Here is a 21,473-nt window from a genome sequence, read left to right as displayed (position 1 = left end):
AGGTATCAGTGTAAACTTAACAGTTTTATAAAACTATAGATGTATATAGATAGATGTATATCTGGATATAAATGTATATGCGTAAAATATATATACATTTCATATACAGTTATTACAGATACACACACACATACTAACTCTGTCCAGAGAGCCCAGAATCAATGTCACTTCAGTAGCAATGTGTACATATGGTGATCTAATCATGATTTCTAAATACTATTCTCCACTAATGCAGCTTGGAGAAATGGCTGATTTTAGGACTGGAGTAGGGAAAGAACAATATGAGTCTGGAAAATCTTGTGACATAAAGTAAGGAAGTATCTAAAGAATAACAGGGACATATCAAAAGGACACAGAAGTCAGATCAAAAGGAGTTTCCTCTGGCTAAATCTGGGATAATGATCATTAATGCAGGAAGAATCAAGAATAGATGCTAAAACTAGTAAGTGAAAGTTGGATGGAGAATATTTACAGAGTATCAAATTACTTCTTCCCAAAATACTTTTTACTAATTAATAAAAGTACAAAATATTTATTAACTTTAGAGTAGAGAAACATAGTACAGACAATCTTAACCAAGTAATAAAAGTTAACATCACCAGTAATGGAACAAAACACCACATGCTTCCTGATACGATGCACTAATAATACAGCATCACTTCTGTGATATTTCTCCCCAAAATGCAAAATCTGAATCTATTCATGGAGGAAAATTAGAAAATCCAAAATGAGACAAGGATAAACTGAAGAATGGTTTGAGATCGTAAGAATCTAAGGAGAGAACTACTAAGTAAAACTTGTAACCCTGGACCAGAAAGGAAGGGGGATGATGGGGCAAAGTTTCTGCTTTTGTTTTTTCTGCTACTAAGAACATTATTGAGACAACCAGTGAAATATGAATTGTATCTATGGATTAAATGATAGTATTTTATTAAGGTTAATTTCCTAATATTGATGGATGTTTACTTAGGAAGAGGTCCTTGTTTTTAGGAAATACACACAGAAGTATTTAGGTTGGGGTAACATCTGCAACTTACTCTTTTTTTTTTTTTTTTTTAAACATCTTTATTGAAGTATAATTGCCTTACAATGGTCTGTTAGCTTCTGCTTTATAACAAAGTTAATCAATTATACATATACAATATGTTCCCATATCTCTTCCCTCTTGCATCTCCCTCCCTCCCACCCTCCCCATCCCACCCCTCTAGGTGGTCACAAAGCACCGAGCTGATCTCCCTGTGCTATGCGGCTGCTTCCCACTAGCTATCTATTTTACATTTGGTAGTGTATATATGTCCATGCCACTCTCTCACCCTGTCACATCTCACCCCACCCCCTCCCCATATCCTCAAGTCCATTCTCTAGTAGGTCTGTGTCTTTATTCCCGTCTTGCCACTAGGTTCTTCATGGCTTTTTTTTCCCTTAGATTCCGTATATATGTGTTAGCATACTGTATTTGTTTTTCTCTTTCTGACTTACTTCACTCTGTATGACAGACTCTAACTCCATCCACCTCATTACAAATACCTCCATTTCATTTCTTTTTATGGCTGAGTAATATTCCATTGTATACATGTGCCACATCTTCTTTATCCATTCATCTGTCGATGGACATTTAGGTTGCTTCCATGTCCTGGCTATTGTAAATAGAGCTGCAATGAACATTTTGGTACATGACTCTTTTTGAACTATGGTTTTCTCAGGGTATATGCCCAGTAGTGGGATTGCTGGATCGTATGGTAGTTCTATTTGTAGTTTTTTAAGGAACCTCCATACTGTTCTCCATAGTGGCTGTATCAATTTACATTCCCACCAACAGTGCAAGAGAGTTCCCTTTCCTCCACACCCTCTCCAGCATTTATTGTTTCTAGATTTTTTGATGATGGCCATTCTGACCGGTGTGAGATGATATCTCATTGTAGTTTTGATTTGCATTTCTCTAATGATTAATGATGTTGAGCATTCTTTCATGTGTCTGTAGGCCATCTGTATATCTTCTTTGGAGAAATGTCTATTTAGGTCTTCTGCCCATTTTTGGATTGGGTTGTTCGTTTTTTTGTTATTGAGCTGCATGAGCTGCTTGTAAATCTTGGAGATTAATCCTTTGTCAGTTGCTTCATTTGCAAATATTTTCTCCCATTCTGATGGTTGTCTTTTGGTCTTGTTTATGGTTTCCTTTGCTGTGCAAAAGCTTTTAAGTTTCATTAGGTCCCATTTGTTTATTTGTGTTCTTATTTCCATTTCTCTGGGAGCTGGGTCAAAAAGAATCTTGCTGTGATGTATGTCATAGAGTGTTCTGCCTATGTTTTCCTCTAAGAGTTTGATAGTGTCTGCCCTTACACTTAGGTCTTTAATCCATTTTGAGTTTATTTTTGTGCATGGTGTCAGGGAGTGTTCTAATTTCATACTTTTACATGTATCTGTCCAATTTTCCCAGCACCACTTATTGAAGAGGCTGTCTTTTCTCCACTGTATATGCTTGCCTCCTTTATCAAAGATAAGGTGACCATATGTGCGTGGGTTTATCTCTGGGCTTTCTATCCTGTTCCATTGATCAATATTTCTGTTTTTGTGCCAGTACCAAACTGTCTTGATTACTGTAGCTTTGTAATATAGTCTGAAGTCTGGGAGCCTGATTCCCCCAGCTCCATTTTTCGTTCTCAAGATTGCTTTGGCTATTCGGGGTCTTTTGTGTTTCCATACAAATTGTGAAATTTTTTGTTCTAGTTCTGTGAAAAATGCCAGTGGTAGTTTGACAGGGATTGCATTGAATCTGTAGATTGCTTTGGATAGTAGAGTCATTTTCACAATGTTGATTCTTCCAATCCAGGAACATGGTATATCTTTCCATCTATTTGTATCATCTTTAATTTCTTTCATCAGTGTCTTATAATTTTCTGCATACAGGTCTTTTGTCTCCTTAGGTAGGTTTATTCCTAGATATTTTATTCTTTTTGTTGCAATGGTAAACGGGAGTGTTTTCTTAATTTCACTTTCAGATTTTTCGTCATTAGTGTATAGAAATGCAAGAGATTTCTGTGCATTAATTTTGTATCCTGCTACTTTACCAAATTCATTGATTAGCTCTAGGAGTTTTCTGGTAGCATCTTTAGGATTCTCTATGTATAGTATCATGTCATCTGCAAACAGTGACAGCTTTACTTCTTCTTTTCCAATTTGGATTCCTTTTATTTCTTTTTCTTCTCTGATTGCTGTGGCTAACACTTCCAAAACTATGTTGAATAATAGTGGTGAGAGTGGGCAACCTTGTCTTGTTCCTGATCTTAGTGGAAATGGTTTCAGTTTTTCACCATTGAGGATGATGTTGGCTGTGGGTTTGTCATATATGGCCTTTATTATGTTGAGGAAAGTTCCCTCTATGCCTACTTTCTGCAGGGCTTTTATCATAAATGGGTGTTGAATTTTGTCGAAAGCTTTCTCTGCATCTATTGAGATGATCATATGGTTTTTCTCCTTCAATTTGTTAATATGGTGTATCACATTGATTGATTTACGTATATTGAAGAATCCTTGCATTCCTGGGATAAACCCCACTTGATCATGGTGTATGATCCTGCAACTTACTCTTAATGGTTAAGAAAAACTTTTATGTGGGTACGTGCATATTAGATGATAAGCAGATGTGGTAAAATGTTAACAATCGGGTAATCTGATTGAAGAATATATGAGATTTCTTGGTTTCATTCTTATGACAATTCCACAAATTTATAATTATTTCAAAATAGAATATTAACCAAAAAAATGTAGTCATAAATACTTTGTAGATGCCACAGAATGTAATGGTTAAGAGCAGATATACAAGGATCAACTGCTCCACATCCTCATTTGGTACTGGCATACTTTTTGACTTTTAGCCACTCTAACAGGTGTGAAATGGTACCCCATTGTGATTTTAATTTGCATTTTCCTAATGATTAATGATTTTGAGCATCTTTACATGTAATATCAGCTATACCTACATTTTCTCTTATTAAATGTCTGGTCAAGTCTTTTGCCCATTAAAAAATAGGGTTGTTTTTCTTTTTATTGTTGGTTTGTAGTAGTTATTAAAAATATATTGCAGCCATGAGTTCTTTTTTAAGCATATACTGTGAATATTTTCCCCAATCTGTGGGCTGACTATTCATTTCTAAAGGTGCCTTTGATGAGCAGAACTTCTTCTTATAATAAAATCTAAATTATCTTTTTTTCTTTAAAAAAAAAAAAAGAGCAGATATACAGAAAAAAACAGTGGTTACGGGGGGAGAAGTGGGGTGGGGATACAGGGGAGGGGGAGTGGAAGGTACAAACTATTGGGTATAAGATAGGCTCAATGATGTATTTGCACAACATGAAGAATATAACCAATAATTTTATAATAATTGTAAATGGCAAGTAACCTTTAAAAATTGTATAAAAATTTTAAAAAAATTTTAAGTGACTCTGATATGCTCAGAACACAACAAAATGTTTCTTCAAAGACTAGCAAACATTAAATAATGAGAAACATAATTCCAGGTTTTCTAGTTCTATGATAGTCAACTAGTCTATATGGAAATGACACACAGGTTGTCTAGCTCTGCTACAAATTTTTTCTTATTTTTTATTTCAAGAGGATTTTTGAAGGAAAGAAATAAAGATAAAATTAACCAAATATCTACTTTTCAGAAATCGGAAAATTAGAAGCAAGAATTAACAAAGATAAACAGAAACTAATAAAGTAGAGGAAAAAAGGAATCAAATAAAACCAAGAACTAGTTCTATTTTTAAAAAGTCAAAATATTCTCCCTCCTGTGCTCTCATGAAAATGAGTAATTTTTTAAAATATAAACCCACAACAACATATGGGAAGTTGGCAGACAAGAGATTTCAAAAAGTTTCTGGATAGAGAAAGCAGATGGAGGAACTAGTAACTGACATATCGAGGCAGAAAATGCTGCAGCTTCTTTTGCTCACAAGCAGGAGGCCAGTTTGTCCTGCTGTCTTTGGAGAATTGCAGGAGAAAAAAGAGAGAGTGGGAGTGAGGCATGGGATTGACAAGAAGGGATTAACAGTGTTTGTATTTAGACTACCCAGTTACCCCACCTTTGGGCACAAAACACCCACAGACAGGGGACTGTCCAGGCAGTAAAAGAAAAATTTCTGCTGTGGAGATATGAGACAGCCCAGAGAAAAAGACCTCTCATATTTAATTCTATGAGCTATCTACTTAGTGTGCTTTCAAAAATTCCCCTTCTTGTTTGACTTAGCCGGAGTCAGTTTCTATTCCTTGCAAACAAAGAACTCTAACCAATAGTTTTTCAGAATGGCAATTTAGCAGGAGCATATTTTTTTTTTGGCAGCTTTTTTTTAAAAATAGTTTTACTGAGGTACAATTTATATATGATAAAGGCTACCACTTAAAGTCCACAATTCAACGGTCTTTAGTATACAGAGTTGTGCAACTATCACTATCATCTAATTTTAGAACATTTTCACCATCCCCCAAAGAAACTTTGTATTCACTTGCAGTCATTCCCGTTCCTTTTACCCACCCCTTTCCCACCCCCTTCTTGCCCTCATTCACCCCATCTCCAGTCCTATTCTATTCTATAGAAATAAAGATTTGCAAAAGTTTGTTCACTATACTACTGTCTATAACATCAAACAATTTTTATCCATTAACTATTCATCAAAAAGGGAATTTTTAGATAAATCACAATATATACAAATACAATGGATACTATGCAACTATTAAAAAGAACTTCTATTCATGTCTTAGCTTAGATATTATTTCCTCCTGATACCCAGGCCAAGAGCAGGTTAAACAAATCTCCTACAGAATGTTGTTTGCAGCAAAAGAACTTGGGTTTTGTATTAAAATTGCCTATTTACTTAGATATTAGGTCAAAAATGTTGCCTAAAGGATATGAAAGCTAAAAGGAATGATGAACAAACCTAGCAGAGGAGAAGGAAAAGAAGAAAAGGTGGAGGACAGGATTAATAGGCAGTGAGGAAGCCATGAACAAAGGCCAGAGGCAGAGGATGAAAGGGAAGTGAAAACATTCAGTACTGCCAGAGCCTAAAATGAGGTGAGCGTGGCGATGGTGGTAGGGGGGCAGGGACAGAAGCAGAACGGAGTGTTAGGAATGAAGCTGGAGAAGTGGAGGTCAGCTCACGAAAGGACTCAACAGGCCTGTTAAAGAGTTTAGACATTAACTTGATGTCGTTTACTGGAGAGCCACTGAAGGGTGAGAAAGACTGCTCTGACCACAGAGTGGAGACTGGGTTGGAGGAGGGAAAAAATGAGGTGGCAGACAGTTACAAGGTTGTGATGAGGGATGACCAGGAGTAGCCTCAGGAAGGAGCATGTGGATCAAGTACAGAGGAATTAGGAAGCAGAATTCACTGGATTTGGTGATTGGACGTGGGGGACAGCTGAGAGGAAGGAGTCAAGATGAAAAGCCCAGCTTAAGAACGTGAATGATAAACAAAAGCTGACCTAAGTGACATTATAGGGGCAGTCAGTCATAATGCTAACTTATTTATCAACATGTTGGAGAAAGTATGGCAAAAAGATTTTTGAAAGAAAGAGAAGAAAGAAAAAAGAGAAAAGGCAAACTGTCAAAAGGCCTGATTCTTTTCTCCTTTTATTTTTCCATCCTCAATCTGTGATTATGAAATAATTACAGTGGCTGTACATCACACTCAAATTCAACTTTGAGTATTTGGCTGCAAAGAGAAAAAGAGCCATCACACTCTGAATGAACAAGCAAATACAACCTGTAGTGAGCAGGAAGTCGGGAGCCATGATCCTAGAGTGGGGACAAGATGGGAAACTACTGTCTCAGTCATATTCTTTGTTCACATGTTAGCATTTCACTGAGAATAAGTTTAAGACTTAAAGATAAAACAATTTTTGTACAATCTGACCCTTAACAGAAACTTACTTCATCTGGTTCTCAAGTGTAGAAACACTGATCTGAGGACTATAATATCTACTACAAACAGTATGACCTCTTTAGGAACCATAGCTTATCTTTCTAGATCTTTAATTGTTCTTACACTTTCCAACATTTTTCAAACAGGAATGCTCTAAAAGAGAGTGAATTTTTCTCTTTACAACTTTCTGCTCTTTATATATATACATATATAACCTATAGATTTTGTTTTTTTTTTTTTTAATTTTTGGTGGGCCTTCTCTAGTTGCAGTGAGTGTGGGCCACTCTTCATTGCGGTGAGCGGGCTCCCCACTACGGTGGCCTCTCCCGTTTCAGAGCACAGTATCCTACAGATTTTTAAATAATCCAATTAAATGTCATTTCCTTGGTTAAGGCATAAAGAACCAAGACTGACTATACTACAAGTTTTACAAAATCATGTAAATGGTTATGCAGGTAGGATAAAAGTTCACAATCAAAGTGACAATTTTCCTGCACAACTTCTTTTGCCATTTCCAAGTTAAAAAGATAAAAAGACCTGGCTCACTACTTCTGATAGCAACTTTAAGCCATCTAAACCATTAGAAAGTGGAAAAGTGCTGTAGTTTACTCCCTACAGCACTGATCAAGTCCTAGCATAATCCTATACACCTGGTATATGCTCAACAGATACTTGTTAAATGAGTGTATTTGCTGTAACCAGTTTAATGAAAACTCTAAGATAATACTGCTTTTATCAAGATTTGCCCTTTATAAAAAATTTGAAAATACAAATAAATTACTCAACAAAACTTACCTGCTACTGTGAGCTTGGCTGTTCTGCTGACAATAGTTCCAAGACTCTCAACAGTGGCCACACACTGATAATAACCTTCATCAGGTTTATTGTGTTTGGAATGCACCACATTGCTGATAAATAAAGACCCATCTGGGAGAAGCTGGCGTCGATCGTCTGACACTAAGTTTAAAAAAGTTCCATCTTTTTTCCATTCAATTTTTGGAGAAGGCTCAGAATATGCTGAACAGTTTAGTATAACAGAAGAGCCTCTAACTGAGAGGGTATCCACTGGTTCCACCAAAAAATAAAATGGAGTGAATGTCCGAATGCTGAATCCTGCAAAAATAATAAAGAAAAAGAACAAAGTTAAGCAAAACTTTCCTCTACTACTGCTGTAAGAAAATATAACATGTCCAAAAATTATTCTTAAGTGGTTTCCCCCTTAGGTATGATACACAAATACAGTCATTTCACTATGAATATCTAATAAATAAAATCTATTTTTTATTAGGAAATCAAAATTTGACCCATTTAGAAGAACATTAGGAAAAAAGACCCTGCTAGCGGAGATAATCCAACCTTGTTAGATGATATGAGTATCTAGTAAAAGTTTTATTTCAAACCCTACAATGGGATTTAGAAATACTTAAAATTACAGTATTCAAAGTGAAATTTTCTACAGAATGTAAAGGAGGTAGAAAATTGAAATGATTCTTTGTTAAGACGGTATCTCTTCTATGTTTACCAGATGTATTTCTTTCATAAATTCACTATACACACCCTTTGTCCATTTTTCTAGTGGATTATTCATCCTACAATTTTTGGACATAGCTATCAAGTTTTGTAAATGTTCTTTTTTCTACTTTGATATTATGATTTTCTGTTATAAGAAAATACATTTTAACTACATAAAAGTAAATGTGTTACATTTAAAAAGGTTTTCTTTATCGCAAGAATATTTTTTAAAATTCAGCTTTGTTTTGTGCTAGTACTTTTGTGGTTTCATGTTCTATATTTAATCTTCATCTAGAATTCATTTTGATGTAAAGACCACTGGAAGGATCAGGTTAATTTTTCTAAGTCTTCAGCCAGTTCTTTGAACATGGAAAAAACATAATTTAAAGAAAACATTTGCTATAAACCCTATATTCTCAGCCAGAGAAAGCTTTCCAACTTAGTTTTACCTCTTTTTTTCACGAGAACTACTGATCAACTCCTTTGTGAACAACTCAAGTTGGAATCAGATTTCTTCATATGAACAAATGAAACCAAGACTTTTTCAAATATATCTACACAGCCTTTTATTTATAGGTTACTTACATTATGAATTTAAGTATGACACTAATTCTTTATTACATAATAAAAGAATAGTTATAAATAAATATGAAACACACTGGCAGAGGAAAGGAAATAATATTCACTTGGTTTAACATTTTCCAACACTTACAATGATAAACAAATTCCAAATAGACTAAGCACCCTTTCCCAAACACCACGAGGGGTTTCAATCCCCATTTGATGAACATGAAACTGATTCTTCAAGTCCTAAAACTCTTGAAAGTGAGCTTTAGGAATTTTTCAGAAGTAACCTACAGTAATTTGCTTCTTATTACTATAAAAAGTTTTATATTGCATTAATTTACTGGAACTGTAGTAAAATAAATCAAAATATAAACTTCAGGGCAGTAAAAAATGGTTAAATAAGAAAAATTACCTTTATACCTTTTCTGTATAACTATTAAGTCTTCATTACACCACCCAAATTTAAACAACTCAGAGATGTATTAGATTGGCAGTTAAAATATACAAATTAACAATTTCAAATAGTCATTACCTATATTAATAAATAAAATTAAAAACTTGGACAAAGTCTTTGCCATTTGACAAAAAATACAAAAAAAAATTACACCAATATAAATATTTTACAGTTTAATGTTCTATCTTGATTTTTGATTTTATTTCATTTAAAAAGCCTATGCCATATCAACCAAGTTGAACAAAAGAGTATGTGTTCAAAAAAAAAAAAAAAAAAAGAGTATGTGTTCAAAAAATTAAGAAAAAATTATACTCATGAAAGTTTACAAATGCCTTTGAAAAAACCAAGGCACTTCAAAATTTTACCAAAAATATCCATCCATTCAGTATACTTAGAATATAGCATTGCTTAAATATTTACATTTATCATCTTTTATTTTATTCCCTCAGCAGGGGGTGACCTAAGATATTCTTCCTTCACTTAAAATCTCTCAAAGGCTTGCCACTACTTTTTATTAAAAAAAAATCTAAATAAACTCCTTAACTGGCTTGCCACATCACTCTGTGATTGGCCTCTGCCTACTCTCTAGGCCCCTCCACTTGAATCGCTCTTCCTTCATCCGGTAAAGCATGCTGCGCTCCTGTCAGTCTCATACAACATCTGCCCTCTTCACACAAGCTATTCCCACCAGCACCCCTCTCCAATTAACTAGTCTTCCCTCAAGCTCAGCTTAAATATCACTTTCTCAGAAAAGTTATCTGTCCCTAAAGCCCAGGCAAGATTAGTTTGTCCTGTTACAAGCAGGCATGGTATACAGTAATCTACCCACATAGCACTTCAAATGTATTCATCTTTAAATGTTTGTAATAATTTGTTAAGGCAGAGAGAGTCGCAAATTTTCTTGGTTCCTGGTACCCTTATTTGTTCAGCAATTTTTTTCATGAATTCCTTAGGCTAAAAGAAATACCTAAGAGTTCTGGTTGTTAGGTTCAAATGAATGAATAAATACTTGTGTCTTAACAAGTTAGTACCCTTTTGAAAAAATAATACACATAAATTGAAAAATATTTTAATTTCATCTTTCAGTATCACAATTACTTATTATGGGATGTGTGCACCTACTGGGCTTTGCACAACTTCTCAAACCTTGAAATCCCTTTGGATATTGCCATCCTCATTTCCTGTTCCACACATTTCTGCATGATACTTGCTTTTTATCACAGTGACCACCAAAAACCCAACTTCACGAAGATACCGCAGCATCAAGATGAAAGCAGCACAATCAAATGTTGAACTGTGAACTACCTTGACCTAGAAGTTTACATGGTGTCTAACAGATATGTTTCCCTAAAAAGTCTGAAATATTCCTGTAAGTTCACTGAGGTGCTGCGGGGTATCTCAGGGTACAGTTTGGGAACTGCAGGCTTACAATCTATCTTTCTCCAGTGTTTTTATTCACCATATTCCCAGTGCCCACCTAGCACAGTGGATGGTATCAATCTTTAGATTATACAACCAGATAACTTCTAAAAACTTCCACTGCTTAAAGTATTAATGAGACCACAGGTTCCATTCCAATACTAGGCAATTAGTATCACTCTCTTGCATAATAAAACTTACTAAGAAGCAGGGTTTTCATTAATTTTGATGATTTTTTTTAAAAAGTTACATAGAAGAGCAAAGAAAACCAGGAAGAGCCAAAATAATTTAGAAGAACAAAGTAAAATAACTGCACTCACTCATCAGTTACCAGTATTTATAAAGCTACAGTAATTAAGCCACTATGTTCTGAAACAGGGAAAAACAGAGCCACATAACAAGCTACAGAGCCCCAAAATAGAGCTATATATATTTGGAAACTTAATATGCAGTAGAGATGGCATTTTGGGAAAAGGATGAATTACTCAACAAATGTTACTAGGGCAACTAGTTATCCACAGAGGAGAAAACTGGGACATCTACTCACAACATATAATAATAGACATGTGTTTCTGTGTATCAGGCACTGTTCTAAACATTATTTACATACTAACCACACAATCTTCACTACTACCTTATGAGATAGGTACTATTATTATTCCCATTTTAAAGGAGGAAACTGAAGCACAGAAATGTTTATTAACTTGTCCAAGGTCACACAGATATAGTAAATGACAGAACCAGACTCTGTGATCTTAACCACACTACACCACCACTCATATACATATAGAAAAATACATTCCAGACTTATGAAAAAATTAAGGCATAAAAATTTTAGGAAAATACAGGGAGAGAGTACCCTGGAGTTAGGCAACCTTTTAAATCAAAATAGGAAACCTCAAAGCTAGAAAAGATAGATCTGCTTTACTTCACTGTGTTTAAATAAAAAACAAAACAAAAAAACTCTTGTATGGCAAAATATCATAACAAAGCAAAAGAGACCAGACTGGAGGAAAATATATCACATATAACAGATAAAAAATTTAAAAGGTCACACCACTCAACAGAAAAATGGGTGAAACTGTGTTCCAATAAAACTTTATTTACAAAAACAGTCAGCAGGATGGATTTGATCCATTGGCTGTAGTTTACTGATTCCTGCCTTAGAATATTTAGCAAGCAAAAAACGAGTAAGCTATGTTTCAATTGATCTGAAATGAGTTCTGTGAAAAATGAACAATGCAGACATATGCATATGATTGTAGGAGCACTGAGAAACATAGGAAAGTATACACCAGGTTGTTACGACCTGTTACTGGGAGGGGAAAGATAGAAGGGGACTGGTGGGGGATGGGGGGATAGGGAGGGAGGATAAAAATCCCCAAGCACAAGTAAAACAATTTTGTGATAAAAATCAGCTTGTATGTAATCCACTGATAAATATTATAAACATGTATGTGGTAGATATGGGTGTATGTTTACACTTGTGTGAATACTTAAAGGGATAGACTTAACTAGTCACCAAAATGGGGATCATCGCAGTGTGGTGAGATTTCTGTTGCTTTTTAACTATTTCTTTCATCTTTGGTACTGTCTGAATATTTTACATTAAAAATAGTATTGTTTCTTTAAGCAGAAATAAAGCTATTTTCATCTTTATATTTAGTGTACATAGGAGGGGACAATATGAAAAGTCTGGGGTATATTCATATACTTAGACTGAATGATTGTCAAAATACATATATTTGTTAAATAAAAAACACTCAAGTTTTAAAATGTGTATAAGATGACCCCACTTACATTAAAATATATGTACACAGGTATATATATATGTGTGTGTGTGTATGTATATAATTAAATGTAAATATAGATGGAAAAGTCTGGAAGAAAAGTCAACAGACTTTTCTCCTGGGGAGAGTAGCAGGATTGAGCTGCTGATGGAGAGCGTATAGGGAGAAGGCTTTTTACTCCATGGATTTCTGTATTATTCACTTTTAAAAATATGAACAATTGCTTATGCATTCTTCTTGTCATCTTTTTATTTTCTGATAAAAAATTTTTTGTTGGTGGTGGTGATTAATCCTTTGTTGAGGACAGAGGTTTATTTTTCAAAAGATCCATCACCATTGTCTTTAACCACTTTTCCTTTGTCACAGTAGAAGAGTTATCAGACACTCACTCCCTGGCTGACTTTGTATAAAAACTGTCCTGTACTTCTCACCAGGGTCCTGATTCCCTATACACTTAAGTTTGCTTAATTTTAGTTTACTACAACCAGAGTCACTGTACAAATTATTCTGAAATAGGCTTAATGATTCTATCTGATCTCTTCTACGTTCCCAGGTCTCTGCAAATTTCTCACTTCTTAATGGAATAGCTCTCACTTCTTGATAGACTATTCCTCACTTTTTGATAGAATATTTCACACTTCTTGACAGAATTCCATCTTATGAAAGGAAAATATCCACAGGGAACTCATTTCAGTTGGAATCCCCCCACCCCCAAATATCAACAAATCATAACACTCACTGCACACTTTAATTATGTGGCCAATAATTATTCTAAAATTTACTGTACCCAGCGTAAAGAAAAAAACAACAAAACACCACATAGTATATAAATACTAGGAGAAATAAAATGATATCTAGCTGTCTTATTGCCCAAAGAGGTTCAAAGTTATTGACAGTAGCAGAAATACAGAACAGAAGGGTAGGCAAACATTTTTATACACCTACAAATATAAGCATTCTGTAGAATGTTATTCATCCTAAGAAATTTATCTGTTCACTATAAGCTAAGAGACTAATGTTGAAGGACTTCATATTTCTTTTACTCCTTAACATTACTTTTGATCATCCCAACCCATCCAGTCAGTCTCTAAATCCTCTATTTCATCCTTCCTGAGCTCTTGGTGTCCACTATCTCCACAATAGCTCAGGCTCTCTTGCTTCTAGTTCTCAATTTATAATTAAAACATTTAAAAATTAGAAAGTTCAAATAATTCAACATTCTAAGGGCTCAACCAAATACATTCATGTTATCTATTAAGAAGAACAAACAACACTTAAGAGTTAAATGTTTTCTACCCCGTTTTGCTATACAGCAATCAGTGCTCCCCTCTGCCTCACACAGCTAATTCCTCCTCACACAGCTAATTCCGCTAAACTGAATCTACTGAGCATGCAAAACTCCTTTCCTGGGGACTTCAAGTAAGATAAGTGGTTAGTAGTTAATATTATATGGATGATTTTAACTGTGTGATAAACACATATGTTTTGAAAAACTTTTATGGTACAGATATACCATAAAAACAGCAAATGTAAACTTCTAATCAAAGCAGGATCAGAAATTCTTTTTCAAGATCATAATATCCTAATAGCTAACATCTGATTGTTCTAATTTACAGCATCTACCTTCCCAACCACTCCTCAAAATGAAATATATGTGAATTTATTCAATAAACATTTATTATAGTAAGAGTGCTTTCCTTTTCTTCAATTTTCAGCCTTCCTCCTCTTGCCCTCCCCCTGCGAAAACAGCCATAGTGGAAAAAAACTTTGGTAAAATGCAGTCAGGCAGACATGGTTTCAAATCCTAGCTCTGCTATGCTAGTTAATTTCTCTCTGTATCCAAAATTTTTTCCCCTATAAAACAGGAAAAATAATGGCTTCCTTTTAAGGAAATTTCTGTGAAGACGTGTAAAAGCACCCACCTCATTACTTGACCCTCAATAAATAGTAACTATTCATAGTTCAAAAGCTTACAATATTTCCCCCCAAATTGCTAAGATCTAGGACCTCGGTGTTCACCAGTCACATTTTAGAAATTGTTATGCATAAAATATGGACCTTATTTTTCTACTTTTAGTCACATTTTGACAATTATGTATAAAATTATGTGAAGTGATCTTAAAACTCAAGTTTGGTCATCTTTCTTCTCTGCCTAATCTTTCAACAGCTCCCTATTACAGCTAATATAAAATCCAAATTCATTACCACGGCATTCAGAAGGGCTACAGGATCTGGTTCCTGCCTCTCTACAGCCTAATCTTACATCACACTCCTTCTAACTCAATAAACTCTGGCCACATAATTCAATTTCTTGAACAAGCAGTTTTCTTTCCAGTGCTGAAGTCTTTGCATTTGCTCTCCCTCTGCCTGAACACCAGCTTCACACCACTCTACTGTCACAGGGCTAGCTTTTTCTCATCCTTCACGTTTCAACCCAACTGTCACTTCTACAGAGGCCTTCCCTGACAACTCTCTCTGAAAAAGTCTTTTATCCTGCCCTACATGTGCTCTTCTCAGCAATTAACTTTGTTTTTAAGGCCTATCTTCCCAACTAGAAGGCGAGACTACAAGAGAGTATTAAAGTGACCCCTGGTTTGTCACTGCTTCTTTCTATTTGTACCTTGGTTTGTTTTTGTGTTTTGTTTGTTTGTACCCTTTTCAGAATCCTACAGGTTTGAAGGGTGGGTGGGCCAAGATGGAATTCAGTATTAGTGATTCTGAGTGACTCTGCATAACATCAAATCTCCACTGTTTTTTAAGATCAGCCTCATTCTCAAAAATTTTATATTTAGATGATTTCAAATTGTCCTTTGTAAAAATGTTTTAGTATCACTTTTTAAAGTGTCATAAATAAATAATATTAATACCTTATAACTTCCACGTGATCAGCAAGAAGACTAGGTACAATCTGATAACCTACAAACAATACCACTAATGTTATGAACAGTTACCTGAAAATTCTCTAATTCTTAGAAAAAGTATGTTAATAATAGTTAACATGCCAACAATATTAGCAATACTTATATTACACATCAAAATAGAGGGAAAATCTGAATTGGTCAGTTTTCATTCTGCTAGATGAGAAAAATATAATAATTTTTATATTAACTATATAGAACTTCTATTAATTATATAAACCTTCATGTTTAGATAGTTATCTAAATATTTTATAAGCAATTTTTTGTTATTTGTGGCCAGAAGATTGTCCTAAGAGTAATACATCTCACCCAGTACTTGATGGGTCTTCTGAATTTCTCAAACAAGAGTTTTTTTCAGTTCCATTTTTGCATATTATACTGAAGAAAATGTAAGCTCAATGATAATATAATGCGAATATTAACTTGGAGGTGAATCCAAAGATCTGAATGGTGACAGTTTTACACTGTAATTCAATACTTCTTTGATTGTTATGGTTCACACTTTTCTATCATGAGCAGTATGTTACTAGTGTTCTGACTACAAAATGTTTTATCACAATAAATTGTCAAGTTTTTTTTAAACAGGATATCTCCTTCGTAAAACTTCATTAAATACTTTCTTTCCAATCATCTACAGTTATTCTGACCTAATACAAAAATGGAGAGTAATCTAATTTGAAACACATTCTAAATAACTCTGAACTGGATACAACTATACTCATGAATATTCAATATCACCTCTACTCCATATGCTAATGATTTATCTCACTGCTACAATTATATAGGCTTTTGTAATAGAGAGGCATTTGTGGGTTTTACAAAGAGAAAGGCAACAACAACCCAGTTTACTGTAGCTGTCAATATTTTGTGGGTTTTAAAAAAAGTCATAACAATAAATCTTTTATTAACTCATTGCCATTTGCAGAGTTTTTGGGTTTTCCCATTAATTTCACCAAATTATAGTAACCAGAGGAGTGAACACTTGAAACCAAAACTGTCCTGGAAAATCTAGTTCATCTTACTGGTTTATAAAGTCACCACAGAAGAGGTAAAGCAGGAGACTGAGGGCAAGAAACAGTCTGATACAAAACAGAAGTCAAGGGATCCAAGATCTAGTCCTAACTCTAACAAAATACAAGGATATTTCTAAGACAAAATAGTAATTATGGGACCAAGTCTAAAGTAATTATGGGACCAAGTCTAAAGGTACTATAATAATACTTAATATTTACTGCACAGTTACCATGTGCCAGGCATTATTCTAGTGCTTTACCTATATTAATTATTTCAATCCTCCAAAACTAGTGGTAGTAATTATTATTAACCCCATTTACAATGAGAAAACTAAGCCACAAAGAGAATAAATAATGTTCAAAGTCATGACGCTACCTATGAAGAAGGCAAGATTCGAACCAAGTTAGTCTGGCTTCCCTGTGCCCAAGATCATAACCACTAAACCAATATCCAACTGGATATTGCAACTATCCTATAGCGTAGCCACTTCGTGATGTGGCTATTGAGAATTTGAAATGTGACTATCTAAATTAAGATTTCATAAAATACAAACCAAACTTAGAAGACTTAGTGTACCACACACAAAGAATGCAAAATATCTCATTAATAATTTTTATACTGATTACATGTTTAAATATTTTGGATATATTTAAATAGAATATTTAAAAATTAATTCCACTTGTTTCTTTTTAATTTTCTAATGTGGTACATAGAAAAATTTTAATTATGTGGCTTACACTATATTTCTATTGGTCAGCACTGCAATGGACTATGCTACTCTTCATTAATATGCTTTAAAGCAAACAAGCAAGTTCTTTCTAAAAAAAAAAAAGCTGCATTGTTTCTGCAAAGGGTAAAAGACTATGAATCATGACAGTAGATATGAGGGATCAAAGCAAAGCTCTTTCTGGCTGTCAAATATAAATATCTGGTCTACCATATCTAAATAGTAAAAATTAAAGAATCTTAAGCAACTATCAGCACTCTCTCTTCGACACTTACTCAGAAATGCCTATTTAGAAATGAAACGTTTTAGAAACTTTTAATTAAAAATTGTAGTAATAATTCATTATTGATGAATGCTCAAACTATTGGATGAAGGTTTCTGAAAAAAGGATAGTCACACAATTTCAGAGTGTCATCCACAAATTACTGATTATCTATAAAGAGGAAATGTACCCTCATAATGAACAGATCTGGTGGTCATCACCTTAACTAAGGGATCAAATTCAGTATTACCAGTAGTGAGACAGCCTGACATCATATACTCCCTGACGGCATACAGTAAGAAGCATTGTAATATTCATGCTAGAAGCTGAATCTAAATCTAAGCATGAAGGAATAATACACAAATTCAGAATGTGAAACATTCCACAGGACAAATTCCCTGGACTCTTCAAAAAGGAGTCAATGTCATGAAAGACAAAGGCAAGAGAATTATTCTAGATGAAAAGTGACTGAAGAGACAAAAACAAATGCAATGAGTGAACTTTTATTGAGTCCTGGGCTTCAAAAAGCATGTAGGGAATATTTGGGTGAATTAAAATTTTTAGTATATTAGATAATACTTTAATTTTCTTAGATGTGATTAATGGTACTGTTATGTAGGAAAATGTCCTTACTCCTAGATGCTTTTGCAATATAAAAACATTAAGAGCAAAACACTCCACTGGATTGTTGATTGTCTAGGCAATTACAATATATCAGAAACTATGCAACATGAAGCATATACTCTTAGGCATAAGGTCTCAAGAAAATTCAAACAGGTAGAATTAATTATACAACCCAGAAGAGTTATAATTTATAGAAAAATAATCTCTTTGACCTAAATGATACGGTAGACACTTGTTTGGTTCTTTAGTTTTTCCACTGATCCTTTAAGCTACCCCACATCATTCTAATAAATTTCTTTTTTGCTGAAGTTAGTTAAAATTTGTAATGCTTGGAATAAAAAATCTTAATTGATACTCTGGGTATATAAGATTTTAAAATAAATTTAATATCACTTTTTCATATAATTAAAGAGTTAGAAATTAATAAAGTGACAGCATTTTAAGAAAAGTGTTCCAAATATTATGTCAATTTCAGTTTAACTTAACCTACTGACTATCAAATCTATATTTTGGCTATTTAAGGAGAAATTTTTCTAATTTTAGGATCTAGGTCTTGACCTTTATAAAAAACAATGCACATAAAATATCCTCTCTTAATAATAACATAATTTATTATTTTTGTATTTTTGAAGTTTACTACTCAGTGCTATTTCTAAAGTGACCTCTAATAACCTTTGATACCGCAGCTTTGTTCAGGGAAATTAGATAAAATAAAACTAAGATTAGGTAGAGTAAAAGTTCCTGAATAATAAGCTAATTACCACAGATCACTAGGTCCAAAAGGGTTATTACGTTTTTAGAGAGCAGAGTTTCAAGAGCTTAAATTAATAACAATGACATCATAGATTTCTGGACTTCAAGGGCTCTTTAAAATAGTAATTTATACAATAATTCTTTCAAACGTATTACTAAGGATCTACTATGAATAAGAATAAAAAATTCTTCTCTTGTTGTTTATTGTTTCTCACTCCACCCTTAAGCTATTCCCAACCCCACAATCCAATGTAAGCTTGATGAGAGCAGACACCTTGCCAGGCATTTACAGTAGGTGCTCAATAAATGTTTGTTGAATGAATGAAAGATGATAAGCACCTAAGTTACAACATTAGACACTAGTACCCACCCTCAGACTGCTTACAGTGAAGACACACAATGATATAATCACAGCTCACACAAATACAACCACAGAACAACATGGTGGGAGCCACGACAGGATATATATAAGCTGCACACAGAGAGGCAAACTCACCTAGAAAGTCAGGGAAGACATACATGCAAAATGTGATATCTGAGAGGAGGAGCCAGCCAGTGAAGAGCAGAATGTGCCCAGCCAAAGCAACAGCAGGTACAAAAGCCTAGAAACAAGGTGGTAGTGGAAGAGGCAAAGCACTCAAAGAAATTCAGAACTGGGTGGGCAGGGACCAGGTCATGAGGATTTTTATATGCTAAGTTAAGAGGTTAAGAAGTTTGGCAAGGGCTTTAAGATAAGAAGTGAAGATCACATTTACTTATTAAAAGGGTCATTCTTGCTGCAAAATGAAGATTAATTTAAAGAGAACAAGACTGGAGATAAGGAAAACAGTTAGGAAACCACTGCAGTGATCTCAGTTAAAACCTGATGAAGTCCTATTTAGACAAGTAGCTAGAGTGACTAAGAGAAATGGGCAGATTTAATGAATTTTTAGAGTCAAAGCAATAAGCTTTGGAGACTGATTAAATGTGGAAGTGAGGTTAAGTATGGAGTAAGGGCGATGGAGGAGTCCAAGATGACTGACAAGTTTCTGGCCGGAACAATGGCTAAATTGAAGTGCCAGTCACTGAGGAAAAGGACACAGTAGGGGGATCATGGTGTCTGTCATAGAGATGGACAGTTTAAGGACGTACAAGCTTGGAACTCAGTAGAGATTCAGGATGGAAATACATGTTGAAACTGAAGTTACAAGAGAATATGAGATAGACTAAGAAATGTAAAATCTGAAGAAAGCAGAGGGCCAGTTTCTGCAGAATACCAACATTTAAGGCAGAGAAAAAGCCTGCAAAAGTCACAGAGGTCAGAGGGTAAGAGAACATGTCATCCCATGAGCCAAAGGAATATTTCAAGGAGGAGGATGAACTGCTGAGAGTAAAATACAGATGGACACTCATTCACTGGATACATTTTGAGAAGGTCATCGATGACCTAAGCAAGAACAGATTTAGTATAGTTAGCAAAGACAGATGCCAGACTACAATGCACTCAGGAACAAGACGGAAAAATGAAGAAACAGAGCCTGTAAAATGTAGAACAGCACTTGTCAAATGTTAGTGTACAGACCAATCACCTTGTTATATTCTGTTAATATTCAAATTATCATTCAGTAGTTCTAGGGTGGGGATTTCTATATAACAAGTGTCCAGGTGGTGCAGATTCTGCCATTTCACCAAACAACACTTTTGACAAACAAGGATATCAAGACCACTTTCAAAATGTTTGGCTATAAAAGGTAGAGGAGAGACAGGGTGGTAAATAAAGAAAATCTGAGCTTGGTCTTCTTTTATATTCTTTGTTACAGAGGAGAGACTTGAGCATGTTGAAAGATAGAAAGAACCAGTAGAGGGTAAAGTAGAATATTCAGACAAGACGAGGGTAAGATTAGGATCCAAAGTAACAGGGACTAGACTTACCCTCCTGCCTTAGACAACTAGCACACTAGACAAAAATCAATGAAATAATGCTTTTCAGACAATGGACAATAGGCAGCACAGGACTATGACCCCTGAGAGAAAGTAAACAAACAAGATGATTTCTAAAATTATCCCACCTTACACCCTATAGATATCCCATCTTTCCAAGCCTCAGCTTGAGGAAGAGGAAAGCAGAGGGAGTTCCAAAATCACACAGAACTGAACAGACAGAGGTCAGAGTTGGGGAGGCCAAAGTAACTACAATTTGCGGGGCAGAGTATGAAAGAGGAGGAAGCTGCAGAGAGAGGGAGGGAGGGAGGGAAGGAGGGAGAGAGGAACTCCTGAGTTTGGCATAAGAGTCCCCTTAAATCTTTGGGTGACTACTAATGTGCATATGAGGGAACTGAAATTGTACAAAGTATGTTTTCCAACCATAATGGAATTAAACTATAAATCAATAACAAATATCTGGAAAATCCTAAAGTATTTGGAAATTAAGCACCATACTTCTAAATAACCCATAGATCAAAGAAGAAATCACATGAGAAATTACAAAATATTTTGAAGTTAATGAAGATAAAAATACAGCATGTCAGATTTG

At 34.6% G+C, this 21,473-nt stretch overlaps 1 protein-coding gene across 12 annotated transcripts in view; it reads right to left on the bottom strand.

Moving 5' to 3' along the window:
• Positions 1–21,473, bottom strand: part of NEO1 (neogenin 1) — a 248,171-nt gene that overhangs the window by 169,578 nt on the left and 57,120 nt on the right. For all 12 annotated transcript variants that reach the window (XM_082386912.1, XM_082386910.1, XM_082386909.1 and 9 more), the window contains one exon: positions 7,717–8,034. In XM_082386912.1, coding sequence (XP_082243038.1) covers positions 7,717–8,034 — 318 coding nt within the window. The remainder of the gene's footprint in view (positions 1–7,716; positions 8,035–21,473) is intronic.

This window comes from Balaenoptera borealis, assembly GCF_965194805.1.
Source record: "Balaenoptera borealis genome assembly, chromosome: 3".
Lineage (NCBI taxonomy): Eukaryota > Metazoa > Chordata > Mammalia > Artiodactyla > Balaenopteridae > Balaenoptera > Balaenoptera borealis.
The sequence above is the reverse complement of the archived record's forward strand: the minus strand, read 5'-3'. Positions and strand labels throughout refer to the sequence as shown.